This window comes from Maniola jurtina, chromosome 4, assembly GCF_905333055.1.
Source record: "Maniola jurtina chromosome 4, ilManJurt1.1, whole genome shotgun sequence".
NCBI lineage: Eukaryota > Metazoa > Arthropoda > Insecta > Lepidoptera > Nymphalidae > Maniola > Maniola jurtina.
The window spans coordinates 12,143,843-12,158,018 of record NC_060032.1 but is presented as its reverse complement, the minus strand read 5'-3'; the positions used below and the strand labels follow the sequence as shown (position 1 = coordinate 12,158,018).

General features: G+C 36.1%; 1 protein-coding gene and 1 long non-coding RNA gene across 6 annotated transcripts in view; both read left to right on the top strand.

Moving 5' to 3' along the window:
* The first annotated feature begins 166 nt into the window (after positions 1-166).
* LOC123864416 (neurogenic locus Notch protein) overlaps positions 167-14,176 on the top strand; it is a 184,776-nt gene continuing 170,766 nt past the window's right edge. For 3 of the 4 annotated variants that reach the window (XM_045904815.1, XM_045904813.1, XM_045904812.1), the window contains exon 1: positions 168-501. In XM_045904815.1, the coding sequence (XP_045760771.1) occupies positions 390-501 (112 nt within the window). In that variant the 5' untranslated portion in view covers positions 168-389. Of the gene's footprint in view, positions 502-14,176 lie in introns of all 4 variants that reach the window. The other variant, XM_045904814.1, reaches the window with a different exon arrangement.
* On the top strand, positions 7,945-13,755 carry LOC123864429. 2 transcript variants are annotated; one of them, XR_006795776.1, is made up of 3 exons: positions 7,945-8,076; positions 9,120-9,122; positions 13,744-13,755. It is a non-coding gene; the product is annotated as an uncharacterized LOC123864429 (long non-coding RNA). The 2 variants fall into 2 exon arrangements; XR_006795775.1 differs by lacking the exon at positions 13,744-13,755 and adding an exon at positions 12,261-12,272.

Sequence of the window (14,176 nt, the reverse complement as noted above, 5' to 3'; positions counted from 1 at the left end):
AAATAAATCAGCGATATTTACATACATCGTAATAAAATCTAATGAATACAGGCACAGTTCGAGCCCGGATGCCAAAATATCTATTGTTACAGGCTGCGCTCACGCACACAATAATAAGGACCGCCATTTTGATTTACCGTACGTTGTGTATTTACGAACAAAGCCGTCAGATGCGAGCAGGACGCGGCTGCGCGTGTTTCTACCGGGCTTTACGTTTTATTTGAACGAGTTTTACCGCTAAAATGACCAATACATACGTTTATTCGACGTAACAACAGTTCAAAAACAAAATGAAGTGTCAGTTCTTACATTTAGTTCCGTGAAGTGTTGATAATTTTGTGTTAAACGACATAGAAGGAGTAAAACAAATGTGTGTGATCCATGTGTGAATGTTGTGCTACAAGATGTGGTCGAGAAACTTTATACCGGATTATGGGATTAACTTGCTCTCCATCTTCCTGCTGCTGACCACGTTTGCTGCTACATTCCATACAGTAGATGGTAAGTGCTAGATTGCATTTGTATGTAATTTTGAAGAGTGGTTCGAGCTTATGAAAGCGCGGTCGCAGGTATAACCCAGCCGCGCAAAGTTGGCGCGTCGACATACGGAGCTTTGCGCCTTTCCACTGTGTTCTCAATTTAGTCGGGTTAACTTGGTTCTCACAGTTTTATAGAACTTGTGTAACTTGTCGTTTTAAAAACTGGAGTGAAGTGGCATCGCGTTTTTTCTTTAATATTTTTAATTACAGCGTGTTTGTCGTGTTTTAATTGTAGAGGATATGGCAATTTTGCGCGGATTCCGCAACTTTTCTAAAGATTTTCTTTAAGCGCTGGCAGGGTTTAACTAAATTTGAAAAAAGAACCCCAAATATAATAAAATTGGAATTTGAAAATTTATGTCAGTTACGGAGTTTATTAATTTCCGCGTAGGTAACGTATAAGTAGGTATAGGTGTCAAAGTCTTTATTTTTAACCCCCGACCCAAAAAGAGGGGTGTTATAAGTTTGACGTGTGTATCTGTGTATCTGTGTGTCTGTGTATCTGTGTATCTGTCTGTGGCATCATAGCGCCTAAACGAATGAACCGATTTTAATTTAGTTTTTTTTGTTTGAAAGGTGGCTTGATCGAGAGTGTTCTTAGCTATAATCTAAAAAAATTGGTTCAGCCGTTTAAGAGTTATCAGCTCTTTTCTAGTTTTCTTGTAGAAAAGAAGGTTAGATAACCGTTAGGTTCATAATATTATGTCAATTGACAAATGTCAAGCTGTCAAGATGGACGTTGCCTAAATACATAATTATTTATTTGAAAATGATGTTTTGGAAAACTCAAATACTTTGGATCGTCGGGGGTGTTATAAATTTTTAATTTACACTTGTAGCTTAGAAAGCTTCAAAAGTTTTCTATTTGATTCCTATTTTCCTAAATAGGTAATAAGGTAAGGATCTACTTACTTTATTAGGTTAATTATACATACAAAATAATATCCAAATACCTACCTACTTTATTAATTGTACTAACTATTATCTAAGTAAGTAAGTACTTAATACTTATGTACCTACTTAATATAAAAAATTTCACCACACACAAAACATCATGATGGAAGAGTTTTTTTTTTAAATAAATAGGTATCTTTAGTTTTTTTTTAAGGGTCTTTTATACTAATTTCCTAGAAACCATTAACTAACTAGGGTAGGTAGGTACTTATGTGGTACCTAGACCTACCTACCTACAGGTAGGTACAGGTTTTAGTTATATTATACCAAAACAATATTCGTAAAGTTCTCATTAATCCACCATAATAAAGATATATCTATCTGGTCTAGGTCTAGGAGTAGGTATTTATCTACTCAGAAGTAACCAAGTAGGTTGGTACATAAGTACAAAAATAATAATCGGCTTAGGCTATATTTATGTCCTAACAATCAGCATTCACCACAGCTTTCGAAGGGTCATATTATAAATTTATAATGTACGGGCAAGGACATCCAAAGCACTAGATTTTCAAGATAACGACTCGAGTAATACACGTATACGGCAAGGCTAGTGTTGCCAGGAGTATTTGCTGAAAATCAGGATTGCTTTTTTATCAACCTATAAAATAACTGGTGAATCTATCACGAAAAGAGATCTAGATTGAAATATTCCAAACTCCAAAATTATACAAAGTAAGTGTAGGTATAGGGTATTTAATTTTATCGGTATTGAATCTTTAATTTAAAGTCCACGCTTGATGTACTAGGTGTATAATTAAAGTTGTACCTAGTTATTTTGGGAATCGTTTATTAGATTCATATAAGACTTTACTTAACAGCGATTCCTAAATTGATAAATCAGTAACTTAATAATTTAATAAGTACCAACACTGATGACTAGAAACTTAGGACGTTGAAACATATCTGGATGGAAGTAAACTTTATTATTTTTGCGTAATTACTAATTAACTTAAAAATGGGCAAAACAGACATACTTTTGTACAGAAGAGGTGAAGGCAGTTTGTTCCACTGCCGATGAGGAAGCGACTAGCTATCGATTATTTTCTCGCTCAAGAAACGTACAATCGATATATGATTCCATGTCAATAAAACTGATCTAACGGAATAAATATCCCAACTATAATACACTCGTTTTGCATTGCTCACCAACTTGTTTCTAGTTTATAACTTAACTCGTTTCTTGCTAATCGTCGGCAGCCGGACAGCTGTGTAATTCCCCTAAAATTAAAATTAAAATTTGAGACGTCCCCTAAAATTAAAAATAACTGGCAACACTAAGGATAGTTTGCACGACGTTCGTCTAACCCTGCATAGGTGAATACAAATACTCGGAATTAGTATTCCGTCCATCTCTACACGATTTCTGTTGTCGGGTCTGCGCGGGACATTTTGAATATTGATCACAGTGCCACATAATTTCATCCTTTTAGGGACATTTTGAGTGTTATAACTCTTTTTTGGGGGAAAGTTGCGTTTTGGGATTCATATCGAGTCGTTTCGGAGATGGTAATGCATTTTTTATTCATGCGACTGGTCACACGCGCATATCTAATGGAATTTTTAAAGCGTGGAGTGGTCGACACTCGACACAGTTTGTCTTCTGAAAGTTATGCATAAAAGCTCTGAATTCGAATCTTAATTTTTGAGGAAATATTCTGCAAAGTCTTTTTAAACCAGTTTCATTTTATTTAGCTTTATTTATTACTAGAGGATGTCCGCGACTTCGTTCGCGTGGATTTGTTTGATTTTCCGGGATAAAAAGTAACCTATGTCCGTCCCCGGGATATTAGCTAACCCTGTACCAAATTTCGTCAGAATCGGTTAAACTGTTGGACCGTGAAAAGGTAGCAGACAGACAGATAGACACACTTTTGTTATTAGTATGGATATGTGTCTCATTTTCACTAAGAAGCATGCTCTTCTAGATCTCAACTCCTGAATTCGAAAATAATCAAGTGCGTGGTTCTATCCAACGTACCAGCAGTTCGCTATTCCCAGTGATTTCTCCCCAGCGACTTCAACTACCAAATCAATACAATCAATAATCGTATTGGGGGTGATTTGATTACATTGGTATATCGGATCGCATGTGTCATGTTGTCTAAACATGGCCGCCGCTCCACTTTTAAAACAATCGCAATTAACGGCCAATTGTCTGGTGCAGCGAATTACTCGATGCCTAGGGCTGCCAATTATTATCAACAAGAAGATGCCCGCGGCTTCGCCCGCGTGGATTTCGGTTTTTTAAAATCCCGTAGGAACTCTTTGATTTTCTGGGATAAAAAGTAGTCTATGTGCTAATCCAGGATATTATCTATCTCCATTCCAAATTTCAGCCAAATCCATTCAGTAGTTATTGCGTGAAAGAGTAACAAACATACACACACACACACACACACACACACACACACACACACACACACACACACACACACACACACACACACACACACACACACACACACACACACACACACACACACACACACACACACACATACAAACTTTCACCTTTATAATATTAGTGTGATTGAATTTATCTAGTTGATACTTGATATAATCTAGGATTAAGTTTAATTTTAATTAAGATCGATAGATTGTGAGCGGTTAGATATAGTTTTTTATCCGACTGCGCCAAAGACCACAGGAGGGTTATGTTTTACATTCAGCATCCATCACTATCTCTACTTACCCATATTATGAATGCGAAAGTTAGTTGGTTTGTCTTTCAATCACGCCGCAATGGGGCAGCGGATCGGCGTGATTTTTTGCATAGATACCTACCTATAGAGTTAAAGATCTGGAGAGTGATTACCTATATGCTACTTTTATCCCTGAAAATCAAAGAATTCCCACGAGATTTTTAGAAATCTAAATCCACGCAGACGCAGTCACGGGCATTAGCTAGTATAACATAATGATACATAAATTGCAGAGCTTTGCGTGGACTCCAATGGCTTTGCGTGATTGAAGGGTCAACAAAAAACAGACACACTTTCGCATTTAGCTAATCATAAAAGTTAAACTAAACCAACGTAATTATTTAAATTGATTCTTGGCTAGTTTCGTTTTACTCATATAAAATGTAGTTACAACCAAAACATTACAGACCTTAACGGAAGGAACGCTAGAGTACAATAGAAGTTCAATAAGACCCCATATTTTTTACGCGAACATCGGGCGTGCACACATGGTTGGTTTTGCACATTGCACCCTTACAATTTACTATACTCCGTCATAAAAACTATTTCTATAGTATCAAATCGAAGATCGAAATAGTTTGGATAAGCGTGAGCGTCAATCCGTATTTTGACAAAAATTTTAGTTTTTCTACAGCACATTTCATACTTTGATCAAACTCAAAGCATTTACTCAAAATACTTGTACACTTTTTCATTGACAATCGTTCAACTTTAAGATAATGATGTAATGACGATAATTGATTACGATGAAAACTCAAAAGTAAAGAAGCTGCGAGAGTTCCAAACGCGCTCTAGTATGAGAAGTCTTTGGAAGGAGTTTTTTTGAAACAGAGCGCTGGGCTTGTAGATACTTCCACATAAAGCTAGTCCGTTTAATGTCTAGGCACCAGAAAGATTGTGCTTGGTACTAAATCGTTATAGTAATAGGTAATCGGAGATTTAGCAAAGTTTAAGTTTAAAATCAACTGCCATACCTCTTCCATGTCAGCCCGCGTAAATAGGTACCTACCTACCGCAAAAGAGAATGCAATCAAAGGCTACCATGTTATCAAATTAAATAGGCGCGTTTGGAACCCTCGTAGCTTTAGTTTTAAGTTACGTAATTAATTATCACCACTATATCGTACAAATTTAACAATTTCGACCATCAAAAGGAGTACAATTGTACCTACTTTGAATAAATGATTTTGACTTTGACGTTGACTTTAAAAATAAAGCATTTTTCATTTTGATGATAACCCTAATATAGGTCTGTGTCACATATAAATCTCAACTAAGAAGCACCAATTTCTCACTTAATATTTTTAGCATACAAGTTTACCGTTGATTAAACGGTTTTGAGCCTTATTTGCTTGATAAATTGTGCGGGGTGGCGTAACGAAGTGCACAGTAAATTATGTTTTGCATCAATCTAGGGTCTCTGACAGGAGATTATTATGTGAATGAAGATTCTTGTGTGTGCGTTGTAATACTACTGCACGTAGATAACATTTCAATTGTTTTTCTCAATGAACGGTTAGAACATGTAGATATAACAAGTACCTGAGTCATTCATGGATGTCTTAAGTTTTTTAACCCCCGACCCAAAAAGAGAGGTGTTATAAGCTTGACGTGTGTATCTGTCTGTGGCATCGTAGCACCTAAACTAATAAACCGATTTTAATTTAGTTTTTTTTTGTTTGAAAGTTGGCTTGATCGAGAGTGTTCTTAGCTATAATCCAAGAAAATCGGTTGAGCTGTTTGAGAGTTATCAGCTCTTTTCTAGTTACGTTACTGTAACCTTCACCTGTCGGGGTGTTATAAATAATTTATACTTGTTTAGCATGTACCTACCTATAATGACATAATAGTAATTTTAATTATCCAATCCAACGCGGAGCCAGCTTGCTTTCATCCACAACAAGGCAGGCTTGTTGTGGATGAAATGCTTATGACATGATTGTAACAGATCGATGTGATTTTCGCATGGATATACCGACCTGGAGAGTGATATAGGCATACTTTTTATTTCGGAAAATTAAAGAGTTTCCGCGATGTTTCCACTGGATTTTCTAAAAACCAAAATCAATGCTGATGAATTCGCAAGCATCATTATGTTGTCATATGTTGAATGCTAATTATTCTTGTCAAACAATAGAACGATTGCATTTTTTTTTTTTTAAATCATAAATTGCATTACAAAATTATTTACCTAAAGACGTACATCGACGCAATTTTAGTAATAAAATTGCGTCGATGTATTAAAGTGCTAATCGATGTACGACTAAAAAACATCGATTTTAGAAGCAATAAAACTCTATATAAGTCCAAGATATTTGGACCACACGCGGTTCTTGCTTCAGTCGATAAAATACCTACTCCGTGACAATTTTTCTTGATAACCTAGCCTTTTTTAGGAAATCGTATCCGCTGATCATTCAGTTGATTCATGTCACTTTACAAGTCTTAAGAGGGGTCTCTCCGTCACTCGCCTCATACAAACGTAGTTCCAATTTGATTTGAATATTAAGCAACCAAAGTCCATGAAATTTTGGAGACATATTCTAGAAACTAATATCTATATCTGTGGTTTTCCAGATTTCTGTTAATATATTCAGTTTCAAAGTTACGCGCTCTTAAAAATTCACATACAAATCTTTGAGCCCGTGGAATTTTAAAGCTACATATTTTTAGAAAAATCTAAAACACCACAGACACAGACATTAGTTTCTAAAATATGTCTGCAAAATTTCATGGACTTTGGTTGCTTAATATTCAAATGAAATTGGAACTACGATTGTATGGAGCAAGTGACGGAGAGAGCCCTGTTAAAGACAAGCAAATTTGGTTTTTGTCATTAGCAGTTACTAAATATCTATAAATGGCGCTTAGGTGGCTTATAGATTAATTTTTAGGACAGTTAGCGCATAAAGAGGCCTATCCACTCCTATTATAATTATATTATAAAACGCCAAAAGAACCTACCTAACTACTTTTAACTAAGTAGGGAGGCCTAAGTAATTTATTATTAAGTTGGTTAATAATTAATGGTTATAAAATATAAAGAAACCGGGCAAAACGTTCGATCTATCATGTACGGTTTACCAGATTGTTACCAGTTACCATACCTTTATTGGTTAATCGCCTAGAATATTGCAGTTGTAAAGTTTACAGGTAGGTACGTATATTTACTGATTGGATTCTCAGTTCGCATGGTTCGCATCTGGTTTTTGTATGGCATAATTGCAACCATATTTTAATTTGTACAATCTCCCAACCTTTAGCTACCTGTACCTATTATATATATTTATAAGTTTTATGTGATTTGAGGTAGATACTTTAATAACTACCATCCTAAGGCTGAGATAGACCGTAGGTTAGGTCACAAAATTTCTTTGGGTTTGATTGGTTACATTCAAAGAGCCAAATTACATTCGTTTGCAAGTGCACTACGAATAACCCCCTCAAAGTCAAAGCACGCTCAATTTAGAGTTAAAACGAGGCAGATTTACCTCTTAATCTGCCCCCCGATTGTGTAAGAAAAACTTATTCATTGTTATATTATTGTAAATGTAGTATAGCATATTATGTAGTATGGCATATTACTGTAAATTGAATACATGAAAAGAGCAACCGCCGAGTTTCTTGCTGGTTCTTCTCGGTAGGAACGGCATTCCGAACCAGTGGTACCTAGATTATTTTGACGATTCAAAAGCACTTATAAAAGTTTAATTGAACAAAAACATTTTGAATTTTGAATTTGAATTTATCGTAATCGACAGTAAATTCTGCTCTTTGATTGGTTGATTCGCTGTTTACATTTTTTCACAGCCAATCAAGAGGCAGAATTTGCTACCGATTACGATAACGATGAATAAGTTTTTCTTACACCATGGGGGGCTGTATAGGTAGGTACTTACTTAGTATATCTACTTTAGGTAGGTATATTTTCTTACAAATAATCATTCCAATAGTAGAATTTGTAGATGGATGGATATTCCAGATCCCACGTCGAGGGTCGAGACGGATACTCAATGTTTTCATCACATGCGGGATCATTATATAAAATTATCGTTTTGAGGTTTCTTGTTTAACGCCGTGGTTGAGACATACGGTTTTTATCGCGAACTAGGTACGTAGTATTGTCTGGGAAATCGCTAGTTTCTCATGCGAAAGTCTGCCATTGTATTTTAATGTGGCTTAACAATTTTTGTAACTCGAAAATTATAGTGATTCGCCTTTTAATTAATGCTCGTTGATTGCTATTGTTGAGCGAAGGGGACAAGAGGTTGCTTAAATAGAAATAAACAACACCTAATGTAACTCAGCAAGTATTATTATCTTTAGGTAGCTAGGTATAATTTTATAGAACTGTAGATTCATTCAATACGCGAAGATCTGTTTGGCGACCATTTTTGGTGGAAGTGTCGAATGACTGTTATATCCAAAAACATTCAGATCTAGAGAACACGGATCGAATCCGGATGGCGATTTTACACTGCATCCGTTTCGACGGATATGGCTTGCGTAGGTATTCTTTGCGCAATGACGGCTCGGATTCCATTCGGATGCAGTGCACAAGCGTTCATACAAATATGAACTTTAATCTTATGGTTAAGTCGATCCGTGAACAATGCTCTGAATCGGAGATATTTTCGGCTTCAGATAATGAAATCCGTATCTAAGCGATGCACGCAATTCCTCCTATTATACGAATTGAAACTGACTTCGAATCGAGAATTCTGTAGGCATTGCGTAAAGAGGCAATTTTTCAAATCGCGCCTAAAGAAGTTTTAGTTAAAGACTTTAATTTTTTTTTTAAATGGAAACTTAACAAAATTTCGCCATCCCAACAAGCACAGGAACCAGTTCTGCATCCGTGGGGTCCAGTGTTTGTACTAGCGACCCGAGGCCCGAGGTCTAAACAAACGTGAGATAAGCTCAGGGTGTTGAATGGTTTACCTGTTTGACTTATGATAAGTGCTGTGGTTTTTATAAAACTAAAGGTTCGTTATGGTTTGTGCCCAGTGCGAAAGAGATGGAATGACTTGGGTGGGTTAATTGCATACTACATAAATATATTTTGACCCTTCAGTTCTATATTCAGACTTGAACAGGGTGCAATTTTAATAAGCGGTATCAACAGATTGAATATCTCCATACCATCCATCGTACATGATTATTTACTTACTTTTTATTTTTTTTAATTGACATGGCAATCATTTTAATTTTTTTATTATTTCTTGTTTTAGCTACAATAGAAATACACTCTGAAGATTCCAACTCTCTACAAATTACGGTTCATGGGATACAGCCCGCTGACAGACAGATAGACGTTCAGACATCAGAGGTTTACTAATAGGGTGCCGCGCGTATGAATCAGAATTTAGTGATCAGGCTGAAGTCTAACGCTAATGTAGCTTTATTGAAAGCTACCCGCACTTACTTACTTATTGCGTTGTCAAAAGATTGCCACAAAGTTATTAAGTACCCACTTATATATTATAATAGTTTTATTATTCACCAAGCCTTTATGAAAACTACCTACCGTGAATAATTTTAAATAGTACTATGTATTTTAAAATGTACTTACATTATCAAAAATCACAGAATATACTGAATAAGTATTCCGTTTAATCAAGGGTTTCGTTAGTTTCATGATTATTTCATATCCTCACTTAATGCTTTTATCGAGCCTAGTGTAGTTTCGAAATTATTCTTTAAATATCTAAGGATTTATTGTATCGATATTTTTTTCATCCTCCCTTATTTTGATAATTTCTTCGCGATGTGTTCTTTCACCAAAAATCCTAAAGCGTTAGAAAATATTTGCTCTGAGATTCTCAATCCCAAGAAACCGGTTGGCGGCCAAAACTTTTCTAACAAACTAAACTCTAAAACAAAGCACGAAGACCTATTGCTATCTCAGTTGAATATGTAAAATGCACGAGTAGGGTATTTACATAGTATCGACTGAATATGCGCAAGTAGTTATCGGTGCGTCCGTCTGTCCGTTTGCTTTAACAATAAGCCTGTCCCGCGCCGGTGTCACGAACACCAAACAGCTGAGAAAGAAAAGAAACGGTCAAGTGCGAGTCGGAATCCGTACCATCGTAAAAAATAACACTTGTTAATTTTTTAATTTTCATGGCGGCCATTTTGAAATTTTTGTTATTAAGTGTTGTTATAGCGGCAATAGAAATACACATTCTGTGAAAGCTTCAACTCTCTACCTATTACGGTTTACGAGATACAGCCCACTGACAGACAGTCGGACAGACGAACGGATGCACAGCGGAGGCTTAAGAATAGGGTCCCATTGGCATCCTTTGGGTACGGAACCCTGAAAAAAATTGCATCTAAATTCTAAAGGCAAAGGTACGGGGTAAAAGGACGTATTTTGCTTGAATAAACTTGAAGTATTGAAACGTGTTAAAATGGTGTAAAAGGAAGCTTACTACAAGGAACCAAAAGCTTAATTTGCTATAATCAGCTAAACCAACGAAATCTGTATGTTACGCAGCACCACACAAATCCCAACACCACTCGACGCGCGTTTCGCCCCGACACCGGAGCATCCTCAGGAGATGTGTAGACCTTACAATTTTTAATTGCAAAGTCTTTGCAAAGGCTTTTGGTTCCTTGTATACATATATATCATGGACTTCCGCAAAATAACGCCTGCTTCTATAATACAGGAAGCTTACTGATAATATAAATATGAAAGTTTAGATTTTTGTTACTCCTTCACGCCATAATGATTGAACCGATTTAGCTTGGAATGGAGATAGATTATACCCTAAATACTTTTTATCCTGGAAAATCAAAAAGTTTCCGGGATCCCTACATGAGCAAGACTTTTAAAAACATATTTAAGTGGACGAAGTCGTGGGCCAACACCTGGTTGGGAAATGGGAATGTAAAATAAAAAATATGACTGACTTTGGTATTACTTTTACTAGGGCTCCTATATAGATCCGAATGCTGTTAGTAGGTAGATTTTTTTTTCTCTCGTCTGGCTTTACAAAGATTAGCCAATGTCAAGTTTATAGTTATTTGTAACAAGTTAGTTAAACTATACAAGTATGGACCCCATCTGTGCCAGCGCTCGCCGACATACGCATGGCACCCCCCTTAGAGCGCTTTCCAGTCAGTTTTAACAAAAAAAACACTCCAAAAAGGCAGAGCATGCCCGCCAGCTAACACCAACACAGACGAAGTCAGGTAGAATTTTACGAATTTAGTGATTTTACATCTACTTTAAAAAAATAATTAAAAGTCAACAAATTACATTTTATTTTTCATCCTAAATAGCAGCAGCACCAGTAAAAAAATGATTCACTCAAATAACTCTATAAGCTACATTATAAATTATAATTTATAACACTAGTTATTTAAATGAATTGCGCTTAAATTACTCATAGATTAAACCTAATGAGGTCTGTCAATGGAGAAAAATTTAAGTTCGAGACACCGAAAACTAGTTTAGAAGATATCCGAAAGGCAAATAGATTTCTATTACACATCTATTTGTGCTTTTATCATGTCTTTGGATCACAGCTTAGCTATCAAACAGTAGGGTGACCAATGAACATTGCTCCGCTGTGCTGTGCTCAGCTAAGCTAACTTTCTGACGATAAGTTTTTTATAAACAGCACTGAGTGCTGTGCAACTGCGACAGCGCAACATGCATGCGCATAAGTGCAAGTGAGACAGACGGAAGACTAAGCGAAATGGGCAATGCGATGACAAACGAGCCAGCACGTATGACGTATCGCGTGATCCTTGCTACTTGAACGTGTTCGTAGGACGTAACCCGCATTTCGAGCTTTTTGCAAGTTCTTTGTTGCTTTGAATATAATAAGACCAGCAGAAAATCAGAAATGCAACTCGGATTGCAGCGTAAATTCGCGCTTAATTCGGGGCTAGATTTATCCCTGGCATTACCGCCAGGCCTGGCGCACTCCACATTGTAGGTATAAAGCTACAGGTACCCGGTAGGACCCATCCAGTCGGGCCAATTCAGACTGTTGCCGTGCACAAGAAGAGATAAGAGCTAGCGATAGAAAGAGAGGCAAACTTCTAGGTAAATATAGCGGTAGGTAATAAAGCGTTGAGCTTCCTGAATTGCACTTTATTGTGTCGCGATAAGAGTTGTTATTTATTTGCATGATTTTGCGGAGTGAAACTTCTGTACTACTGTACTAGTGAGTTACCGCACTAATTTCTGAACTGTACGATTATTAAACTGTGTCCCAAACTAAGGGTTACCAGGGTTCCTTTCCCACGTATCATATGACCGAGTGGTGTCCCACACTGTTAATGTGTTTATCGACAACGATGATGCATTCTAATGCCCTATTTCTTTCCGTGTAGACTCTAAAAACCCTACGATATAGTTAACAAGAGTTTTAAAAGCAAACTTACATATCCGGAACGAAATCTGTGTAATCAGGTAATCTGTTTAAACTATTGTACGCCTTTTGAATCTATTAGACGTCGCCTGCCGTAAAAGTAACGAAAGCGCCTTTTATAAATGATTTGATATAATTTTCAGTTACGGTAGCAAACGAACTTAAAATTTCGTCCTTAGATTTAGCGTGCACTAATTCATGTAGGTATGAGAACATTAACAGCAGCTGTTAGTTACTAAAAAAAAGATTTTGACGAATTGAGAACCTCTCCCTTTTTTGGAAGTCGGTTAAAAACAATAAAAAAACTAGTTATTAAAAATGGTATGCTCACCTTAGTACCATACAAATTGACAGAATAATATCGCTAATTAATTACTTATTTAATTTGTCTGACATAATTAATTATTCATGTTAACTATGACGTTCAATGTACTTTCAGAATCCATTCTCGTAGATATGGAGCATTTCCGTTATAATGTTTAGTTATAAGCAGAAACTATAGAATAATGTGGAGCATGAACCGCTTTCATACAATACTGCATAAGTTCACAAGCGCAATCGCCGTGCCACGCCTTAAAACCGGAATATCTTGAAAACTTCTACATGTTTAAAGTGAATAAGATATTTTTAACACAATAACAGATATAAAAATAGCTTTTAATAGAACAACTGCAATAAAAGGAGAATAAATTAAAACACTGCTAAACCTGATGATTATTTTTTAACCCCCGACCCAAAAAGAGGGGTGTTATAAGTTTGACGTGTGTATCTGTGTATCTGTGTGTCTGTGTATCTGTGTATCTGTGTTTCTGTGTATCTGTGTATCTGTCTGTGGCATCGTAGCGCCTAAACGAATGAACCGATTTTAATTTAGTTTTTTTGTTTGAAAGGTGGCTTGATCGAGAGTGTTCTTAGCTATAATCCAAAAAAATTGGTTCAGCCGTTTAAGAGTTATCAGCTCTTTTCTAGTTTTCTTGTAGAAAAGAAGGTTAGATAACCGTTAGGTTCTTAATATTATGTCAATTGACAAATGTCAAGCTGTCAAGATGGACGTTGCCTAGATATACATTATTATTTATTTGAAAATGATGTTTTGGAAAACTCAGATACTTTGGATCCAAGTCCAAGTTAGTTAGTCCAAGAAAATCGGTTCAGCCGTTTGAAAGTTATCAGCGCTTTTCTAGTTACTGTAACCTTCACTTGTCGGGGGGGTTATAAATTTTTAATTTACACTTGTAGAAAAGGACTACTTACTGTAGACTACAATCAAGAGAAATCTTTGCACTTCTCGTTTCATTTTGTCCTTGGTATTGGAAATAGGAATATACATATCTATGAATATAAAAATAGGAATAGGTATAAAGATTTTTATTCAAATACACATTTACAAGTGCACTCGAATCCTGAAGCGAATTTACCATGGATACCGGGATGATAAAATTTCGATAAAACTCAACTCAAAGAATTTATCCACAAGTCTAAATAAAAAATAAAAAAACTAAATCAAAATCGGTTCGTTAGTTTAGGAGTTAAGATGCCACAGACAGATACACAGATACACACGTCAAATTTATAACACCCCTCTTTT